The sequence below is a fragment of the Schistocerca americana genome, chromosome 9 (assembly GCF_021461395.2).
Source record: "Schistocerca americana isolate TAMUIC-IGC-003095 chromosome 9, iqSchAmer2.1, whole genome shotgun sequence".
Classification (NCBI taxonomy): Eukaryota; Metazoa; Arthropoda; class Insecta; order Orthoptera; family Acrididae; genus Schistocerca; species Schistocerca americana.
This window is the reverse complement of record NC_060127.1, coordinates 195,289,719-195,312,887: the sequence shown is the minus strand read 5'-3', so window position 1 is coordinate 195,312,887 and position 23,169 is coordinate 195,289,719. Positions and strand designations below refer to the sequence as shown.

Sequence of the window (23,169 nt, the reverse complement as noted above, 5' to 3'; positions counted from 1 at the left end):
TGGAATGTGAAAAATCGATTTAATGTTGCGTTACCAACGGCAAATCCCCCTCATACCCACTGAACTAAATCTGTTCCTAAACATGGAATTGCTGATAATAAATTAGTTATTACCGTTGCACCTCAAAATGATATTTGACCTCAAGGTAAAACATATCCTATAAATGCAGTTGCTATAACTAAGAATAGAATTACTGTACCAATTATTCAGGTGTGTATGTATATATAAGATCCATAGTAAATTCCTCGTCCTACATGCAAATAAATACAAATAAAAAATATAGATGCTCCATTTGCATGTAAAGTTCGAATAATTCAACCATTATTTACGTGTTGACAGATGTGTACTACACTACTAAATTCTATTTCAATATTTGATGTATAATGTATAGCTAAAAATAGTCCAGTTACGATTTGAATTACCAAGCATAACCCTAGGAGGGACCCAAAATTTCATCAAAATGAAATATTTGTTGGTGCATAACTAAAGAGTTATTAATAATTTTAATTAAAGGATGTTTTAATTGTAAGGGTTTATTCATTAGCAAATTATCTTATTTTACGAATAGGCCCCTGGTTAATATTAGTGATTTTTACTACTGCTAATGGTACTAAAAATAAATAAATTATTATTATTATTGTAATAATAAATGTTGGTCTATTATATAATTTTTCTAAAGATATTGTTATTTCTTGATAATTAATTGAATTATCAATATTTATATTTTCAGTGTTTTTGAAAAAGTCTATAAATATTGTTATATCTAGGATAATTAATGTTGATATAATAAATACTTATATTTTTAAGGTAATAATTATGGTAATTGATTGAGATTGAAATATTTCCTTTGATGCAATTCTTGTAATATAAATAAATAGAACTAATATACCACCAAGAAACGTTAAAAATAAAATATATGATAATCAATATCTTTCCATTATTGTTCCTGTTATTAATCCAACTAAAAAAGTTTGTAGGATAATGAAAAGCATTATTGATATTGGGTGTCTTAATTTAATAAAATTAATATTCGTTACATTTGATAGTAATATAATTATTATTTTTATCCTTTCAGGGGTTAGTTTATTTAAAATATCGGTTTTGGGGACCAATGATGGAAGCTTTTCCACCTCTGAAGTTTTAAAGTGGGGGCTAGACTTAATTCCGGTTTACAAGACCAGCGTTTTTTTTCAACTGTTAAAACTAATGTTTTTATTCTCTATTTTTACTTCTTTGTTGGTTTATTTTGCTGGTGTTTATGTTTTCTCTTCTAAACGTAAACATTTATTGATGGTTCTTCTGAGATTAGAGTGTATTGTTCTTTCTTTGTTTTTCTTATTGAGTTTGATTATGATTATTTCTATCCTGTTATTTTTTTAGTTTTTTCTGTTTGTGAAGGTGCTTTAGGCCTTTCTATTTTAGTTTCAATAATTCGTTCTCATGGTAATGATTTTTGTAATTCTTTTGGACTATCTATATGTTAAAGTATTTATTTATAACTATTTTTTTATCCCTCTTTGTTTGCTGAATAATTGTTGATGGTTGGTTCATTCTTTAATGTTTCTGTCGAGTTTTGTTTTTATGATCTGTGTTTATTCATATGCAGTTTTGAATATAATTAGATATTATTTTGGTATTGATCATTTTTCTTTTAGTTTGATTTTGTTGAGTTTTTGAATTTGTTCTTTAATAATTACTGCTAGAGGTTCAGTTTACTTAAGTTCTTATCATTCTAATTTTTTTATCTTTATGGTTTTAATTTTAATGATTATGCTTTATTGTTCATTTGCTAGATTAAGTCTTCTTTCTTTTTATATTTTTTTTAGGCTAGATTGGTTCCTACTTTACTTTTGATTTTGGGTTGGGGTTATCAACCTGAACGTTTACAGGCTGGTGTTTATTTAATTTTTTATACTTTGATTGCTACATTGCCTTTATTACTGGCTTTATTTAAGGCTTATGATTTTTCTAACACTTTATATTTTCCATTACTGGTTGATTTTGCTTCTTATTATTTTATATTTTATGTGTTTATAATTTTGGCTTTTTTAGTTAAGATGCCAATATTTTTGGTTCATTTATAGCTTCCTAAGGCTCATGTAGAGGCCCCTATTTCAGGTAGAATAATTATTGCTGGTGTTTTATTGAAGTTAGGTGGTTATGGTATTTTTCGTGTTACAAAGGTTATTTCTTATTTGGGTTTAAAGTTTAATTATTTTTGATTATCTTTAGGTTTGTCTGGTGGGGTTACTGTTAGATTTATTTGTTTTCGTCAGGTTGATTTAAAGTCTTTAATTGCATATTCTTCTGTTGCTCATATAAGAACGGTTATTGGTGGATTGATAACTATAAATTGGTGAGGTTGTATAGGTTCTCTTTCCTTAATGGTTGGTCATGGTTTATGTTCTTCTGGATTGTTTTGTTTATCTAATATTATTTATGAACACTTAGGTAGACGAAGATTGTTAATTAACAAGGGTATAATTAATTTAATTTTGTGGTGATTCCTTTTGAGATCCTCAAATATAGCTGCTCCTCCCTCATTAAATTTGGGAGGTGAACTTTGATTACTAAATAGAATTATGTCTTGATCTTCTTTTAGATTTTTTGCTTTAATTTTTTTATCTTTTTTTAGAGCTGTTTCTACTTTATATATATATCCTTATTCTCAGCATGGTAATTATTATTCTGGGGTTTATACTTGTTCTCTTGGTTATTTTCGTGAATATCATCTTTTACTTTTATATTGATTGCCTTTAAATATTCTTTGTTTAAAGGGTGAATATTTCTTTGTTTAATTTGCTTAAGTATTTTAATTAAAAATATTGTTTTGTGGAATCAATGATATGAAGTTTTTCATCTTAGGCTGTGAATTTATTTTCTATTTGTTCTTTGAGTTTTTTCTTTATTCTTTTCTAGAACTAATAATTGATTATAGAGTTTTTGTTGAGTGGGAACTTTTTAATTTAAATGGTTCTATGTTTGTTATAACTTTATTCTTGGATTGAATGTCTCTTATTTTTATATCTTTCGTTATATATATTTCTTCTTTGGTTATTTATTATAGAGAGGTTTATATATCAGGTGAAAAGAATATAAATCGTTTTATTATTATTGTTCTAATATTTATTCTTTCTATAGGGTTTTTAATTCTTAATCCTAATTTGATTAGAATTTTGTTAGTCTGAGATGGTTTAGGTTTGGTTTCTTATTGTTTAGTTATTTATTACCAAAATGTGAAATCTTATAGTGCTGGCATACTAACTGCACTTTCTAATCGTATTGGTGATTATGCTATTTTAATTTCTATTGCTTGAATATTAAATTTTGGTGGTTGGAATTATATTTATTATTATGATTTTATTTCTAACTCTTTTGAAATAAAGCTTATTACTATATTAATTGTTTTGGCAGCTATGACTAAGAGAGCTCAAATTCCCTTATCTTCTTGACTTCCTGCAGCTATGGCTACCCCTACTCCTGTTTCTGCTTTGGTTTATTCTTCTACTCTTGTTACTGCTGGAGTTTATTTATTAATTCGTTTCAGACCAATATTAGATACTTATAATTGTGGTCGATTTTTACTTTTGATTGGTTGTATAACTATATTTATGTCTGGATTGGGGGCTAATATTGAATTTGATTTGAAGAAGATTATTGCTCTTTCTACTTTAAGACAACTTGGTTTAATAATAAGAATTTTGGCTATAGGTTATCCAAAACTTGCATTTTTTTCATTTATTAGCTCATCATTTATTTAAGGCGTTATTATTTATGTGTGTAGGTTCAATAATTCATAATTTAAAGGATTCTCAGGATATTCGTTTTATGGGCTCAATTGTTGATTTTATACCTTTAACTTCTGTTTGTTTTAATGTTTCTAATTTGTCTTTCTGTGGTATACCTTTTTTGACAGGTTTTTATTCAAAGGACTTAATTCTTGAAATGGTTTGTTTAAGATGAATTAATTGTTTAATTTTTTTCTTTATTTTTTTCTACTGGTTTAACTGCTTCTTATTCTTTTCGTTTATCTAATTATTCAATATCTGGGGATAATAATTTTTATTCTAGATTTTCGTTTGATGATAAGGGTTAATATATTTCGTTTGGTATAATTGGTTTATTGTTTGTTGCTGTTTTTGGTGGTAGTCTTTTGTCTTGGTTAATTTTTCCTATTCCTCATGTGATTGCTTTGCCTTATTATTTAAAGTTTTTAACTATTACAGTAGTTGTTTTAGGTGCTTATTTGGGTTACCTTATTTCTAAGTTTGATTTTTCTCATGACTTATTTTCTTTAAGTATGCTTTCATTTGTTAGATTTGCTGGTACTATATGGTTCACACCTTTTCTTTGAACTAAATTTGTTAGATATATTCCTTTAAAGCTAGGTTATTATTCGTCTAAATCATTTGATTGTGGTTGAGGTGAATTATTTGGTGGTCAAGGTTTATATAGACTTTTTATTTATTTAATTAGATATATTTAGGGTTGATATGATTGTAATTTTAAGATTTATCTTTTAACTTTTATTTTTTGAATATTTATTTTAGTGATATTATTTTTCGTTTACTTAAATAGCTTATAATTAGAGCATGACACTGAAGATGTTAAGGAAGTATTTTTACTTTAAGGTATTTGTAAATATAGATATAGTATTTTTACAGTGAAAATGTAATGTTTTATTTAAACTATATACATTTTAGAAATGTTAACGGAGTTTAACTGCTAATATAAAAAGTTAGCAGCATTCATATTGGCTTTACATTTCCTTAATTGGAACTTTATAGTTCAATTATATTATTAACAGTAATATGCCTCTTTTTGGCTTCAATTAATGAGAATAAGGGTATTTTATTTACCAATCTTCCAGGTCGAAACTGACTGCAATATTTCGCTTCTTATTCCATTTACGGTTGATTGATTATATCAATACTTTTTGAATGCAACCCAAATGTTATTCTGATCATTGTAAGGCTCCTTGATTTCATTCATGGTATAGTCCTCCTAATAGGACTAGAATAAAAAATATTGTTGATAATGTTCAGATTATAATGTCTGAGGTTTTGAAAATAATTACAATTGGAAGAATTGGTGCAATTTCTACGTCAAAAATTAAAAAAATTACTGCAATTAGGAAAAATCGTAGGGAGAATGGTCTTCATGCTGATCTTTTTGGATCAAAACCACATTCAAACGGGGATCTTTCTTCTCAATCATTGATTAATTTCTTTGATAACGTTGTTGCAAGGATTATAAGAATTATTGGAATAATAAATCTAATAAAAACTCTTGTAGATAGAATTAGGATTGTTTTTCTTGATTTATATCAAGCTTTCTGATTGGAAGTCACATGTACTATTTATACTAGAAAAACAATTATCTACCTCATCAATAAATAGAGATGTATAAGAATAATCATACTATGTCTATGAAGTGCCAGTATCATGCTGCTGCTTCAAATCCAAAGTGGTGTCTTGGCGAGAATTGATTTATTCAGTGTTGAAGTAGACATGTTGTGAAGAAGATTGTTCCAATAATTACGTGGAGAACATGGAACCCTGTTGCAACAAAGAATGTTGATCCATAAACTGCATCTGCAATAGTAAAAGGTGCTTCTCAATATTCGTACGCTTGAAGTATTGTGAAATATAGTCCTAATAATACTGTAAAAATAGTCCTTGTAATGCTTGAGTATGGTTAGATTCTATTAAACTATGATGTGCTCATGTTATGGTTACTCCTGAGGCTAAAAGAATAGCTATATTAAGTAATGGAATTTGTATAGGATTAAAAGGTTGAATTCCTATTGGGCTTCATAATATTCCTAGTTCAATTGTTGGTGCTAGTCTTCTTCTGAAGAAGGCTCAGAAGAAAGAAACGAAGAATAATACTTCTGATGCAATAAATAGGATTATTCCTCATCATAATCCAAATGATACAAACCCTGTATGTAGTTCTTGATATGTTCCTTCTTGAACTACATCTCGTCATCATTCAATTATAGTTAGTAAGGTAATTCCGAATCCAATTATAAATAAGTTGATGTTGAATAGGTGGAATCATTTTGCTAATCCTGATAGTAGAACTATTGCTCTAATTGCTCCTGTTAGTGGTCAAGGTCTATAGTCTACTAAGTGGAATGGGTGATTTGAGTGAATTGTTAACATAGGTTAGTATACTTCTCTAGAATATAAAGTTCTTAGAATTGAGAAAACATAAGCTTGAATTATTGCCACTGCTGATTCTAGAATTAATAGAAGTATTTGTCCAATAATTAGTAGTGAGATTAGGTTTATTGCTATAGATGTTCCTGTATTTCCTAGTAAGGTTAACAGTAAATGTCCTGCAATTATATTTGCTGCTAGTCGTACTGCTAGTGTACCAGGTCGAATGACATTTCTAATTGTTTCAGTTAATACTATGAATGATATTAATGCAGGTGGTGTTCCTTGTGAAACAAGATGTGTAAATATATGATTAGTATGATTAATTCATCCAAATAATATGAATCTTAATCATATAGGTAGGGCGATTGCAAATGTTAATGCTGAATGTCTTGTTCTAGTAAAGATGTAAAGAAAATAATCCTATGAAATTATTAAATAGTATTATAATAAAAATTGAGATAAAGATGAATGTTGTCCCATTATCCTCTTGTGTTTTTGTTCACATCCTCCGAATTTTTATTTTTTATTTCTTTTTTTTTCATGAAGATATCGTCAATACGATCATTTACACGGAATGTACACAGCAATTAAAGATTTCGAATATTGATTCAGGGCTTATGCAAATTATGTCTGTTATTTATTACATTCTTTGGTTCACTAGAATCCATTAGTGTGACTAGGTTACCTAAAAACTGTGCTAATTACAAATACAAGTAATACAAAACATCCTTCTCATCATTCTTATGTAAACATACTCATAAGATAAAGTAGATAAAAAAAATCAAGAAAAGGACTGTAGCATTTACACAGCTAATATTGAACATATGTTAGCATCTTTTGCATTCATTTAATTCCAGAGTAAGAAAATGGTACAAATGGCTCTGAGCACTATGGTACTTAACTTCTGAGGTCATCAGTCCCCTAGAACTTAGAACTACTTAAACCTAAATAACCTAAGGACATTACACACATCCATGTCCGAGGCAGGATCCGAACCTGCGACCGTAGTGGTCGCGCGGTTCCAGACTGTAGCGCCTAGAACTGCTCGGTCATACCGGCCGGTTAATTCCAGAGTAATTAGAATTCATAACTAAAACATTGTTACTGGAATAAAATCCTATATTGAGGCAAACTAGTAGGAATAATTCAATAGAATTTATTGTTGTATCTTATAGTCCTTTTTAAAACGAATCTCCCTGTACTGTTAATGTACTCAGAAATATGGATTTTTAATTGTAGCTTAATGAAATACAGCAAACAACAGAAGCTAACTTTAGTTTTATAATTGCGATCTTATAAAAGAGGTTCCTTGGAAGCTGTAGGAAGTCGTCTATGGAAGGTTTTGATGCGAGTAATTTCTGTGCCCAAAATTACTGAAAAATGTATGCAGACGTGTTAATCCAAATTACAAGTTGTAAAACGTGCCGAGATTCATCTAAATTTCGCATTCTGGAGATCGTTCCGTAATTTAACGACTATTCTGAGTGATTAATTGGAGATTGAAAGTGTGATTATTATTATGGTTTTTGCCAGACTTCAGTTCCCTGCACTGTGGCAACAGAACTGGACTGTGAACTGCGTTGTTTCCAAATTATACTTGCTGTGCACAGCGTGTTTGTTATGATGTGACTGTCTACTTGCAAGGACAGTGACTTGAGAAGTTGAATCAGTGCCTTTGTTAGTTATACCAAGTGTAGGAGTATGAAACCGGAAGTTGCCTGTAGATGGTGCTGGCCGTTAGTACAGAGCCCGTGAGACCGCGTCTGCAGCGCCATCTGCTTCCTGTAACGGCTGACGACGAATGCCAACACACAGCAACCCAAGTTCCACACATCGGTATCTGCTTCAAACCCGTAAACATGTCGAGTTTCTAGCATACGAACTACGATTTGCGGACAGCAGTGGTTTTCTGTTGTCATTTGGAGGAAACTGCTGCTGAATCGCATCGAACGCTTGTCGAAGCTTTCGGTGAAATGCTGTTGGGAAAACACAGTGTTTCGAGTCGTTCAAAAAATTCAGAAGTGGTGACTTCGACATGAGAAACGACGTGTGCGGGAAACCACTGAGTAAGTTCGAAGACTACAAATTGCCGGCCTTATGTGGTGAAGACGATACTCAGACTCAGCTGGAACTCGCGGAACAATTGACTGTGACGCAGAAAGCTGTTTCACTTCCGTTGAAAGCTATGGGAAAGAAGACAGCAAGCAAATCGGAAGACTGCATGTGAAATGCTCGCCAGATTCAAAAGAAACTCGTTTCTCCATCGAATAGTGACAGGTAATGCAAAATGGATATATTTTGAGAATCCTAAGCGTCGTAAATCATGGTTGAATCCAGGCAGACCTTCGACATCGACTGGAAGACAAAATCGCTTTGGGAAGAAGTCAATACTTTGTGATTTGGTGGCATCTGAAGGGTGTCATATATTACGAGCTGCTAAAACCAGATGAAACCGTTAACAATGATTGGTATTAACAGCAAATGATCGATTTAAACCGAGTGTTACGTGAAAATCGAACGGAGTATGAAAAAGGCGAGACGAAGTCACATTGCTCCACGACAACGCTCCGTCTCACACAGCAAAATGGGTCAGAGGAGCGGTCGAGGCGTTCAGTTGGGAAATACTAGGGCGTGCGGCTTATTCTCCAGAGGTGGCTCCGTCCGATTATCATCTATTTGCATCACTGGGACGCGCTGTCGCTGAACAACGCTTCAGTTCGTATGAAAATGTACGAAAATGGCTCGCAGAGTGATTCGCTTGAAAAAAAAAAAAGTGTTTTTTTGGCGTGGCATTCATAGCCTGCCGGAGAGGTGGGAGATATATATATATAAATAACAATGGAGATTATTTTGGATAAAATGAGTTTCAAACTATAGACGTGTAATTATTGCAACCAAATTCCGGTTTGATACTTCTGCACTTGGTATGTTTGCCACACATCAACTTTGGTGCCACTTCTGTAAAAGGTTAATGCTCTGGAACAATCATATTATAAGAGATGTAGTATATTCTTAGCTGTTTATAAAGAATAATAAACGAGACTCGATCTGACCATAAACTGTAAGCGACTCGACATCAAAGTGCAGTTACAGTGTTTCAACCACAAACGTGGTAAAGGCATCATTTGAAATAGCCTACTTTCGAGAATCACTTTTCAGCCAGATTTGCAGGAAGCGTAGAACTGGAGGCATATTAGCACAGGTGAATACGGTTACGTTGCGTCCGGAGCACCTCCCAACTCCGATGGCGACTTAAGGGCCTAACTTGACGAACGCGTGCCAGTCAGATCGTTAGGCGATGCAGAGCACCCTCCACGCTCACCAGACTTCACCCTTGTGGAGTTTTTGTCTATGAGGACATGTGGTTACAGCACAGGACCAGCTACAGTCAATGAGATGAAAGCAGTCATTGAAAACGAATACGCCAAAATACCGAGTGCGTTATCAGCTGCGTGTGGCTCACAGTGGCCAACAATTTGAACACTTTCGATAAATGGATGGTTTCTGAATTTGTTGACATCATTCTGAATTTTGAAATTTTTCCGTGTTTTAATAAATGTTAGTGCTACAGTGATAAAAAGAGTCTCTTTTTTTGGAGACACACCGTATGTAAGGAAACTGGCCGAGTGCGAATAGGGCTGGTGCACTTAGGGTTTTGAACTACCTTAATCACGTATACACGGGTTCCGTCCGGTCGGGGATCCGAGCACCTCGACGATGTTTGCCTGTTATCGACACTGGTACTGGCGAGACATCAGTCCCAGCGATTGCGAGAATTGCGACAATGTTCTAGTTTCAAGTTTGATGTCGGATAACAAATAACAACAGAAATAATTGTTCTCGTGTGATGTAATTATAAGGTAACAAGTCTCCGATTTGTCTCCTTCACTTGTACTGTGAAACTTTTCTTCTTGCCCAATTTCGTGATTTCTACGTCAATCGTAAGTGCCTATAGGATTTAACGAGTGAGTTTATTAGTTCTTGAGGGTATTTTTGGTCTGTCGTTGCAACTAAAAAAATGCGTGATTTTTTCGTCAGAGGCGTTTCGTTTCATTGAGGTAAAGCATAATCAGTGGTGGTGATTTTTCGGCTGATTTATCGCTTACGTCGGGAAATGCGGTATGCTAGCACATCGAAGTTTTTCTGTTTTTGGCGCCAATAATTTTCGTCCAATTTTTAGATGCAGTGGTGTGCATAAAAGTGTGGTGTGAGAAACGCGTCTGATGAAAAAATGACGCATTTTTGTAGTTTCAGCGACAGACCAAAAATGGCCTCAAGGATTATAAAGCAACTACGGACACTGTGGACACACAAATGAAGAGTTTGTTAGTATCGAAATGGCTCAAAATGGCTCGGAGCACTATGGGACTTAACATCTGCGGTCATCAGTCCCCTAGAACTTGGAACTACTTAAACCTAACTAACCTAAGGACATCACACACATCCATGCCCGAGGCAAGATTCGAACCTGCGACCGTAGCAGTTGCGTGGTTCCGGACTGAGCGCCTAGAACCGCTAGACCACCGCGGCCGGCAGTATCGAAATATGTGACTTAAATGGCCGTATCTTTCGGTTATACTGACTTAGATGTCACCGCCAGGTGACTGTAGACCTCGGTATGTGACGTAGATTTCAAAGCGATGCGTCTACCCGTTCCCAGGAAAGGTGGGGTTAACTTAGGGACGGACAGATACACAGATAGAAACGGCAGGGAAGATTTTATTTCGTGTGATTTAATAAAAAATTCACAATTTTCAGATTTTATCGTTTCGTTATAGCGTGAAACCTCGCTTCTTGCCAAATTTCACGGTTCCAGGTAAACGGGAATTATCCTGTAGGTTCTGGTGAGATTTGACGAGAGCAAAGTACGTGACGTACTAAAGTCGTGGGATACGCATATGCACATATACTGATTCTGGTAGTACCACGCACACAAGCTACCAAAGGGCGGTGCAGTGGCTGAGCAATCACTTGTCGTCAGGTCATTCGTGGGAGAAGGTTCTGGACGCGGTTGACACTGCATGACGGCGATTAACGGACGTCCAACGCGGAATGGTAATTGAAACTAGACGCATGGGGCACTCCATTTCGGAAGTCGTTACGGAGTGCAGTATCCCGGTATGGGCAGTGTGGACAGTGTGCTGAGAAGGGAACCTCCCCATCGCACCCCCCTCAGATTTAGATATAAGTTGGCACACTGGATACGCCTTGGAAATCTGAAAGATCAATCGAGAAAACAGGAAGAAGTTGTGTGGAACTATGAAAAAATAAGCAAAATATACAAACTGAGTAGTCCATGCGCAAGATAGGCAACATCAAGGTTATTGGAGCTCAGGAGCGCCGTGGTCCTGTGGTTAGCATGAGCAGCTGCGGATCGAGAGGTCCTTGGTTCAAGTCTCCCCTCCAGTGAAAAGTTTACTATCTTTATTTTCGCAAAGTTATGATCTGTCCGTTCGTTCATTGACGACTCTGTTCACCGTAAGAAGTTTAGTGTGTGTGTTTTGCGACCGCACCACAAAACCGTGCGATTAGTAGACGAAAGGACGTGCCTCTCCAATGGGAACCGAAAACATTTGATTGCAGGGTCATAGGAAAATCGATTCCTCCACAGGAAAACACGTTTGATATATTCTATACGACACTGGTGACGGCGTGTGCGTCACATGACAGGAATATGTTGTCGACCCACCTAACTTGCACACTTGGCGAATGGGTAAAAAGAGTCTTCTACCTTACCCGATTTCGGTGTTCTTGTCGATGTGATAATCACTCCCAAAAAAAGTGTTGAAAACATAAGAGTTTGTCACATAAACTGAAAAAAAGAAATTAAAGTTTTCACTGGAGGGAAGATTTGAACCAAGGACTTCTCGGCCCGCAGCTGCTCACGCTAACCGCGGGACCACGGCGCTTCTGAGCTCAAATTATCCTTGATATTGCCTATCTTGCACATGGACTACTGAGTTTGTATATTTTGCTTATTTTTTCGTAGTTGCACACAACTTCTTCGTGTTTTCTCGATTGATCTGTGTTCAGTTTTTCAAGGCCTATCCACTGTGCCAACTTATAACTAAATCTGAGGGGGGTACGATGGGCAGGTTCCCTTGTGAGAATGCGACATTTCGAGCCCTGCCTCCCACCACTGACAAAGCAGCGCCCGACAGCCGTCGAGCAGCCGCCGGGAGCAGCGGTGTCTGCTGACAGACGAGCAGCACTGCGCGGAGTAACCGCAGAAACTGATGTGAAACCTACGACTGACGCATCCGCCAGAACAGTGCGGCGAAAATGGTGTTAATAGGCTACGGCAGGAGACGGCCGACTCGTGTGCCTTTGCTGACAGCACGACACCTCCTGGGCTGGAGACCACATCGTTTGCACGCTGGACGTTACCCGGTCAGATGAGTACCGGTTTCAGTTGGTAAGAGCTGATGGCAGGGTTCGAGTGTGGCACAGACCGACAAGGCCGTGGTCCTAAGTTGTGAATAATGCACTGTGCGAGTTGGTGGCGTCTCGGTAATGGTGGGGGCTGTGGGACTGCGTCCTACGGTCAACTGAGCGGATCATTGACTGGAAGTGGTTATGTTCGGCTACTTGGAGACCATTTGCATTCATCCATTGACTCGGTGTTCGCAAAAAACGATGGGAATTTTATGACAAAGTGCCACGTCAGCGGGCCACAATCGTTCCCTGATGGTTTCGAGAACATTCCGGACAAATCGAACGAATGATTTGACCACCCAGATAGCCGGACGTGAATCACATCGAATATTTAGGGGACGTAATGGAGAGGTCAGTAGGTGCACGAGACCCTGCACCGGCAACACTCCCGCAGTTACGGGCGACTATAGAGGCAGCAGAGCTGAGCATTTCTGCAGCGCGCTTCCGACAACTTGCCGAGCCCGTGCTACATCGAGTTGGCGTTCTACGCCGGGCAAGAGGCGGTCCGACAAGATATTAGGAGCTGTCTTAGCACTTTTGTCACCTCAGCGTAAACGTCCATATCTTTTCATTCTATTGACTTTGCTTCACTTTTTTACATCAACGAGGGACCGCAGACGTTAATATGTGACTTACAAGGGAACCTCCCCATCGCACCCCCCTCAGATTTAGTTATAAGTTGGCATAGTGGATAGGCCTTGAAAAACTGAACACAGATCAATCGAGAAAACAGGAAGAACTAGTGTGGAACTATGAAAAAAATAATCAAAATGTACAAACTGAGTAGTCCATGCGCAAGATAGGCAAAATCAAGGATAGTGTGAGTACACGAGCGCCGTGGTCCCGTGGTTAGCGTAAGCAGCTGCGGAACGTTGGGTCCTTGGTTCAAGTCTTCCCTGGAGTAAAAATTTTATTTTCGCAACGTTATGATCTGTCCGATCGTTCATTGACGTCTCTGTTCACTGTAATAAGTTTAGTGTCTGTGGTTTGCGACCGCACCACAAAACCGTGCGATTAGTAGACGAAAGGACGTGCCTCTAAAATGGGAACCGAAAACATTTGATCGCAAGGTCATAGGTCAACCGATTCCTCCACAGGAAAACACGTCTGATATATTCTATACGACACTGGTGACGGCATGTGCGTCACATGACAGGAATATGTTGTCGACCCACCTAACTTGTACACTTGGCGGATGGGTAAAAGGATTCTTCTACCTTGCCCGATTTAGGTTTTCTTGTCGATGTGATAATCACTCCCAAAAAAGTGATGAAAACGTAAGACTTTGTCACATAAACTGAAAATAAAAAATTAAAATTTTCGCTCCAGGGCTTGAACCAAGGACCTTTCATTCCGCAGTTTCGCACGCTAAGCCTGAGACCACGGCGCTTCTTCGTTCTCTTTTCTTTATGTTGCCTATCTTACACATGGACTATTCAGTTTGTATATTTTGCTTATCTTTTTCATAGTTCCACACAACTTCTTCCTGTTTTCTCGACTCATCTGTGTTCAGTTTTTCAAGGCCTATCCACTGTGCCAACTTATGACTAAATCTGAGGGGGGTGCGATGGGGAGGTTCCCTTGTTAGATGACAATACGTTACGTCTAGCCGTTCGCAAGAGGAAGGGTCGTGAACAGTCGGACAGACAGGCAGACAGACAAGGAAGTTCTGGGGATGGAGTTAGGGAGCCGTACAGAAGGCCTTATTTGAAGCCTCGAGACCTGGACCACGCGACTGGGGGGACCTGCGGGCGGCGGCGACGCGCCAGCCAGCATCACGCCGCCCAGATAGCGGCGCGCGTGGAGCGCCGGCGGACCGCGGTCCAGCCGACGAGTGGTAACTGCGTGAGGCGGGCCGCGCCGCCGCCGCGGCCGACCTTCGGCCGCGCTGATAGCGGAGGGCAGCGCGGGATCTGCCGGCAGATGGCGGAGGATTAGCGCGCCGTGGCGGCCGCGTGACGTCGCCCAGACATATAAGCGGCCGCCGCGGGCGCGCGCCGGCAGTCGCCAGCCGAGGAGCCGCAGCAGCCATGGACTACTTGCTGAACAGGGTGAGTCGCGGGGCCGCAACGCGCAGCGCGAAGCCGAGTCACCGCTGTGGCGTGGCGTCTGCGAGGGAGAGAGAGAACGATCGGTGGTCATCGGGCTCTCGGAATAACGTCTCTGCGTCGTAAACTGGAGGTCGCAGGTTGGCGTCCAGATTTGGTCTTTGGCGTCGCTTTGGAATGCGCCATTACTTCGTGTGTGTGTGTTTGTGTGTGTGTGTTCCCCCTAAATAAACGTACCGGACGAAAAGATTAGTCTGCCCCAGCAACCACGCTTACGCCAGTTAACACTGCCCCTCACCTAGGGGAGAGTTGCCTAACCTGTACCACTTTTTAGATTTTATTTGTGGCTGTCTCCACTCGGACACGTCTTGCAGTGACTGAGTCTGGTTACACGATAAAGGAACAAAAGAGATAGCAGACGTTTCTAAAGTGTATAGGAACTGTATATGCGTCCTAATTTCCTTCTCTCCCGTGTTCCTGCCCACCCTCTACTCCCCTTCAGTTTGGGAGAATAAACATCGCATCTCACTGACAGTATTCCACCCATTACCGAGTCCATCAGCACGTGTATGAAATACACTAACAGACGACTTACAATGTGCAAATACACAAGGACCAGAAAGGAGAGGGGTTTGTGCAGTCCCTTTCACTGCTTTATTATTAATTCTCGCAGTGCCCGACGTCCAATCGAGGCTCTTGATCCACTCGAACACAGTACCGAGATTTTATTTTGTCACTCTTACGCCCCCGGTAGCTGAATGGTCAGCGTGACGGATTGTCAATCGTCTGGGCCCGGGTTCGATTCCCTGCTGGGTCGCGGAATTTTCTCCGCCCTGGGACTGGGTGTTGTGTCATCCCATCATCCTCATCAACTGCAGGTCGCCGAAGTGACGTCAAATTAAAAGACCGGCACCCGGCGAACGGCCTGCCCGACGGGGGCCCCTACCCTTACGATGAAATAAGTAAAATTTCTTCACTAGCTCTACCTGGCCACGTCTTGCTCTGGCTCAGTCTGGTTAAACTGAAAAGAGAGAACTCAGGGAGCTCGCGTATCTAATACGTGTGGAAACTGGACACACGCTGTGACCTCCTCCTGCCCTCTGCACGTCCCTCCCCCTCTCCCTTCGTCCATCCCCCCTTCCTCCTCTGTCTCTCTCCATCTTCTCCTGCTCCCCACTCCATCTCCTTCTGCCCCCCCCCCCTCAACCCCTCCTTTCAGTCCTGGATTTTATTTTATAAATTAAGATTCTGTACAAGTAGTCTATTGTTAACTAAATCTGTCAAGAACAATTCGAGACTTTTGGTAATGGTGCTCCAGAAGATATAAAAAAAAACAGCCCGTGACCCGCGTATTTGAATGCAACGTTGTGTCAACGTTTCAAAGCAATCAATGAAGATCTTCCTGAAACTCAAGATTTTGAACAAACGAACATTTACGTTTTTGTTTACATACATACAAAATCGTTTAAGCAAGTCCATCCTCAACTGCAGGACGTTGTTATTGGTATCTGATACAAAGAATGGCTTTGTATAAGCTACTTGTCACCGAACATCATCTCTTCACATATATGATCTTCCGATTCGTTTCAGCTCCGTTCAGGAACACTTTGTTCAAATGTGTGTGAATTCATAAGGGACCAAACGGCTGACGTAATCGGTGCCTAGACTTACACAGTACTTAAACTTATGCTGAGAACAACACACATACACACACACACAGACACGAGGGAGGACTCGAACTTGCGGGGGGAGGGGCCGTGACATGGCGCCTCCGGCCGCGCGGCCACTGCGGGCGGCAGGAACACTTCACAGCGCCCAAAAATTTTAAATACCCATTTGCATTTTTCTTTTCAGTATGCCCTTGAACTGTTGACTTAGATACATTTCATATGCGTGCACATTCACTTAATCCGTGGTCCCCATTGAGATATAGTGTTATAGGTAAATGCTCCACTTTCAATAACACCTTTCTGTGGCCATACCGTGAAAAAAAATTGTTTAATGTATAACTCATGATAACAAACGCATTAAAAAATTTCACCACATCCTTCTTTAACGTTATCTCGGACTAATAATGGCCGGCCGCGGTGGTCTCGTGGTTGTAGGCGCTCAGTCCGGAGCCGCGCGACTGCTACGGTCGCAGGTTCGAATTCTGCCTCGGGCATGGATGTGTGTGATGTCCTTAGGTTAGTTAGGTTTAAGTAGTTCTAAGTTCTAGGGGACTCATGACCACAGATGTTAAGTCCCATAGTGCTCAGAGCCATTTGAACCATTTTTTTTTTTACTAATAATGCTAAACGCATTTTTAAAGCTCACTATACAAACAGGTTTCTTAAATTATACAGGTACAATATCGCAAAGTTACAGCAGTACATCATAGACAACATCGCCATTTTCTCTTTGTTAGTTCCCTCCGAAGAAATCACAACTACAGATTCGAGACTGTAAATTAACGTTATTTCACGTCTGTTGATCCACAAATGAAATCTTATAGCAACAAACGCGGCCTTCACGCGGCCTGTTGCTCAGTGTGCAGAACTCATGACTGACACCGTGGCTCCAAGAAGCGTGTGATTCACGCTGACTCCACTGGATGTCGGTGTACAGGAAACTGATGATCTGTTCATCGAAACTAGTTGTTCAATAAAGAAATTTTATCAGCAACTCTTGGCGGAAAATTATGGCGTTCTTCAAATATTTACGAACTGTGGGGGTGCCACCGACTTAAAGTATATTAAATCGTTCATCAACAAGTTCCGCAGCAGTTTTTATTGCCGGCTGTCTGGATTTCAGTGTGTCAGACATAGCAGAAGGGAAACTCGGGATTGTAAAGCTGAGGCCGGGTGGAGAGGCGCGGCCTGAAGTTGTGCGCCAGTAGAGTGGCGTAGCCTGTACTCGGCCCCTGACGGCACACACCGAGTTGGCTGTCGAGCTTCTACGCGCGTGTCTACACTATTAATCAGCAGTTCACACTTACGCGTTTGTCAGAAAATGCGTAGAAGCGTTCCGCTCTCGGGCAGCATGTGGGAAAAAAAGGAGCACGCAAGTCTTCCACTGCGAGCTCTGAAAATGTTCAAATGTGTGTGAAATCTTATGGGACTTGACTGCTAAGGTCATCGGTCCCTAAGCTTACACACTACACTAAATTATCCTAAGGACAAACACACACACACCTATGCCCGAGGGAGGACTCGAACCTCCGCCGGGACCAGCCGCACAGTCCAAGACTGCAGCGCCTCGGCTAATCCCGCGCGGCTGCGAGCTCTGGTTTCACACATCTTATTACAATGGTCAATTTATTACGATGATCATTTCTCCCCAGTTTTGTGGTGCTCAACAAAATCTTTTTTGCAATTGGAGGAGAAATTTGGTTATTGACATTCAGTAACAAAGATCTCGTCGCAACGAATAACTTCTTTATTTCATTGAGTACCATCCCAACTGCCTTATCATATACCTATTTTGTGATTACAGGAAATGACGTTCCTTTTTTTTAATTTTTTCAATGTCCTCCGTTAGTCATATGTGATACGGATCCCATACCGCACAGCAAAACTCCAGAAGACTAATAAGTTTAGTGTAGGCAGTTTCTTTTACATATTTGTAGCATCCCCTAAGTATTCTGCCAATAATATTCAATCTTGTGTGTATATTGTATTGTGTATTAAATCGGGAACCTAGAAACGATGGAGAGGCTTCGTCTCGCCGTAGGCCTCAGTGGTTCACAACCCCACAACAGGCCAGAGCAGCCCAACCACCCCACCACCGCCCCACACCGAAGCCAGGGTTATTGTGCGGTTTGCCCCCCCCCGTGGACGTCTCATACGAGACGAGTGTAATCCCAAATGTTTGCGAGGTACAGTAACTTACGGTGTACGCCTACGTAGAGACGACGTTTGCGCAGCAATCGCCGACATAGTGTAACTGAGGCGGAATAAGGGGAACCAGCCCGCATCGTCGAGGTAGATGGAAGGCAGCCTTAAAAACCATCCACAGGACCTCGACACTAATCCGCCGGGAGGATTCGTGCCGGGGACCGGCACGCCTTCCCGCTCGGGAAGCGGCGCGTCAGACGGCACGGGTAGCCGGGCTGGCTCTAACTCAGTCTTTAATTCGCATTCTCTACAAGGTATTATAAATGATGGATCCAGTTTAAGTTGTTCATAACTGTAATCTCTAGGTATTTAGCTGACTCGACAGCCTTTAACTTTGTATCATTTGGCGTTTAGCCGACCACACATTTTTTATTGTTTAGGATCAGCTGCCACGTTTCACACTGTAAAGATATCTTGTCTAAGTCATTTTGTAATTCGTTTCAATCTTCTGATGAAAAGACGGTAAATGGTAGAATAATCTGGAAACAAACTAACGTGGCTGCTGATTCTCCTAAATCGTTTATATAGATTACAGAAAACAGTGGGCCCTTAACGTTTCATTGGGGATCCCCAACTAAAACTTCAGTTGCAGTAGAGGGCTTCCCATCAGGCACGATGAACTATGACTTCTCTGACAGCAAATCACGAAAACCCAGTCGCGCAACTGAGACGATACTCCATTGATCCACAATTTTATTAGATACGGTTTGTAGAAGGTTGTCAGACCACTTCTCAAAATCTCGAAATATGCAATCAAGTTAAGATCCTCTGTCTATAGCTTGTTGGCATGGTATCTTTTTAGCTATACAGGAGCACAATGCACTGCTGAATTACACACCAGCCCCAATGGAGAGCGGCTGCTGATGCTCTTATGATAACGCAGACCTTTTGGAGGACATTATTCCTGGTGCGAACTTTCGGTGTAGCATTTGCCAATTGAGCCCTATAGGTAAAGGGTTTGTCAAGTGTGACACCCAAACACAATGGGTTCGGTTTTGTATGGATTATGTGTTCCATAAGACTTCAATCAAATATAGATCTGCTGTTGACAGTAAGCCTGTCTGTTATTGATACGCATGCACGAACGTTATGTTCTTGGCTCGTGTTTGCTACTACGATAGTACTGCCGCAACACTGAAACGCCAATGTCCTTTCATTTTCGTGTCTTGGTTACTAGTGAGTAGGTCATCTGTGTGAGCGAATTTAATACGTGACCGTGAAGAGTGAAAGCAATATATTGGTTTAAAGTAATGGACGTTAGTACAGAGTTCTGGGAGTGGATTCGTTGAAGTTCCTTGGTTATTGATTTCCTTAGGAACGATAGCTTGGAAATATCAAGCAATGAAGATGTTGTTCAGGAACTGACCTATATTTCTAGAGGGTACGAGTAACTTTAGAAACAGTTCTTGTCGTAAGCAGCAGTTGAATCAAGAAATACTACTAATGTTTTCAGATCTTCTTGAAAGCCTGCTTCAGTGAGAATGGTGAGGTCAGACATGAGTCTCAAAACTTTTGTTGAAGGAGGCGTTGAAAAAACATCTGGAAAGATCTGTAGTGTTTTTCTATCCCGTTACAGGTCGCGTTACCGTTTTGCAGAGAAGAGACAGAGTTATGAGAGCAAACTTTTTTTGGAGAAGACTTTCAAAAATATTCCAAAACATCCATAGTATTTCTCGATTCAACTGTACCTTACGATACCGTTTGGAGACAGAGACAGTTTTCTGTGTCTGGGATAATTGCCTCAATAAAAGCTGTATGACTGAAGACTTGATCTCAGAACTTTCACTGAAGCAGGCTTGCAAGAAGGCTTGAAAACATCCGTGGTACTTGTTGATCCAACTATGGCTTATGACACTATCTGCAGACAGGGACTGCTGCTGAAGTTAGTGAGGTCAGTGATTTGCTGCAGAACCATAGCCCATGTCAGATCTCTTCCGTATAGCGTTTGAAATTTCTTCCACAGTAAGTCCTGCCTGGACGTGTGTACACTGAGGTGACGAGAGTCCCGCGACGCCCCCCCATACCGTGCCGGAGCTCCTGTCGCCCGGCGCAGTGCAGCGACTCGACGTGCTGTGCTGCTGGGAGTGCCCTGCCCTGCCCTGCACAAGTACTCAGCCGTGCTGCCTCTGCAGCACTGCCGGTGCAGGATTTTGTGCTCGAACTGAACTCTCGATGATGTCCAAATGTTCGACACGATTAATTTCGGGCGACCTTGGTGGTGAAATCATTGGCTACAACTGTACAGAATGTTCTTCAAATCAGTTTCGAATAGTTGTGGCCTACTGACACGGCTTACTGCCAGCCATAAAAATTGCGTCGATGTTTGGGAACTTTAAGTCCATCAGTGGCTGCAGATGTCTCCAAGTAGCCGAATATAACTAGGACCCTGCTCATTGCATATAGAAACAGCCCACACCATTATGGAGCTACCACCAAGTCGCACAGGGCCTCATCCCCAAACTGGGTCCGCGGCTTCGTGGGGTCTGCGCCATTCTCGAGCCCTACCATCACGACATCGGGACTCGTCTCACCAGCTCGTTCTTTTCCAGTCGTCTAGGGTCCAACCGATACGGTCAGGAGCCCAGCAGAGGCGCTGCAGGTGATGTCGTGCTGTCAGCAAAGGCTGCCACAGCCCATTAACGCCACATTTCGCCGCACTGTCGTAAGGGATACATTCGTCATACGTCCCACATTGATTCCTGCAGTGTTGCTTCGCTTTTAGCACTGGCAACTCTACGCAAACGCTGCTGCTGCCTGTCATTAAGTGGAGGGAGTCGGCCACTGCGTTGTCCTTAGTGAGAGATGGTGCCTGAAATTTGCCATTGTCGGCATACTCTTGATAATGTGGATCTCCGCATATTGGATTGCCTAACGATTTCCGAAATGGAGTTAAACACTATTAATTCCAGCCGTGAGACCATAATCGCGTCGAAACCTGTTCACATGAATTACCTGAGTACAAAGGACAATTCCACCGACGCGCTGCTCTTTCGTACCCTGTGTACGTGATACTGCCGCCATCTGTATACGCGCACATCGCCACCCCGTGACTTTGGTCAACTCACTGTACACAGACTCCGCCTTGTTTCTTCGTGCTCAAGATGTGTCTCAAAATATTGCTTTGCTCGTCCTCCGACCAGATACGGGCTCTTTAGTTCTGCGCTGCATATAATGCAATAATTATCATTCTGGACATTTAATGTTCCAATTTGGCGGTCCCCGGTACGCTGTTGTTATCGTAGGCTCCCTTTCAAATGTTCAAATGTGTATGAAATCTTATGGGACTTAATTGCTAAGGTCATCAGTCCCCAAGCTTACACACTACTTAACCTAAATTATCCTAAGGACAAACCCACGCCCGAGAGAGGACTCGAACCTCCGCCGGGACCAGCCGCACAGTCCATGACTGCAGCGCCCCTGACCGCTCGGCTAATCCCGCGCGGCGTAGGCTGCCTTTCAGATATATCACAGTTTTTGCAGAAACGTACCTCCGTTAAAATCCTACCTTTATGTGTTAAAATGGTTTCGGCTTAAGTGCGAGACACAGGGTGTTGCCCATTCTAAATGACTGGTTGTCCTGAAGCAAAATACAAGTACGTCAAGAAAATCTTGTTTAGGTATCAGGGAACATTAACCAGTATGACTGCCTTCCCCGTGAGTTTGTTCGTTACAAGCTTGTGAGCAGCAGTACGAATTTTTTAAACAGCACCATGTATTTTTTATTCGATAATCCACTTGCTCTCCTCAAGACCTGTTCAGAAAAGTATCACCGTGTATCAGTCACGTAAACTACACGTCATTAAAAACGTAGCACAAAACAGAATCAGATTTTTACTCAGCAGTGGAGTGTGCGATGATATGAAACTTCCCGGCAGATTAAAATTGTGTGCCGGACCGAGACTCGAACTCGGGACCTTTGCCTTTCGCGGGCAAGTGCTCTCTCAAACGGTAGAGTACTTGCAAAGGTCCAGACTTCGAGTCTCGATCCGGCACACAGTTTTAATCTGCCAACACATAACAGAGTTTGACTTTCCCGCACTGGTGCACAGCGCAAATAGCCGAGGTAACGTAACTCGTCAGCTTGCTGCAGCTGACAGCAAACAAAGTGAAACACAAGGAAAAGCCACACCGATCATTCAGTCAACTGTTTTCAGTTGAAGATCTGTGTGAGTGTCAAGTACCCTGACGAAGAGAAAGTACAAATTCTACTCGTATGTGAAGAATGTAAGTTTTCATTTTCCTTGCGTTTCTATTTTTTTACTGTCAGCTCCAGCAAGTCGACGAACTACGTTTCTGCGGATACCTACACCTTGTATTAGAAGAGGAAAGTTAAAGTCAGTTCCCTGTTAGGTGTTTAATAGCGTCATGTTTACGTAAATGGTTCACTATGATACATTTTGGAACAGGTTTTGAGGAGAAGAAGTCGATTACCGAATAAAAAATATATACGGTACAATTTTTTAAAAATCACATCCTGACAACGAACATAGTCGCAAAAAGGCAGCTATGCTGATAATGGCCTCCTGAACAGCATTTGCTTCACAGATTTTCTTATTTTGCTCCTGGACAAAAATTTATTTGGGGTGCTCGAGGTAAATAAGACACCGTGTGTACATGATATCCCAAGAAAATATCGACAAATTT

At 40.6% G+C, this 23,169-nt stretch overlaps 1 protein-coding gene across 1 annotated transcript in view; it reads left to right on the top strand.

The window, feature by feature from the left end:
* Positions 1–14,541: 14,541 nt before the first annotated feature.
* Positions 14,542–23,169, top strand: part of LOC124551179 (UTP--glucose-1-phosphate uridylyltransferase-like) — an 89,322-nt gene continuing 80,694 nt past the window's right edge. Inside the window, exon 1 of the mRNA XM_047126168.1 lies at positions 14,542–14,653. Within this exon, the coding sequence (XP_046982124.1) occupies positions 14,633–14,653 (21 nt within the window). The 5' untranslated portion in view covers positions 14,542–14,632. The remainder of the gene's footprint in view (positions 14,654–23,169) is intronic.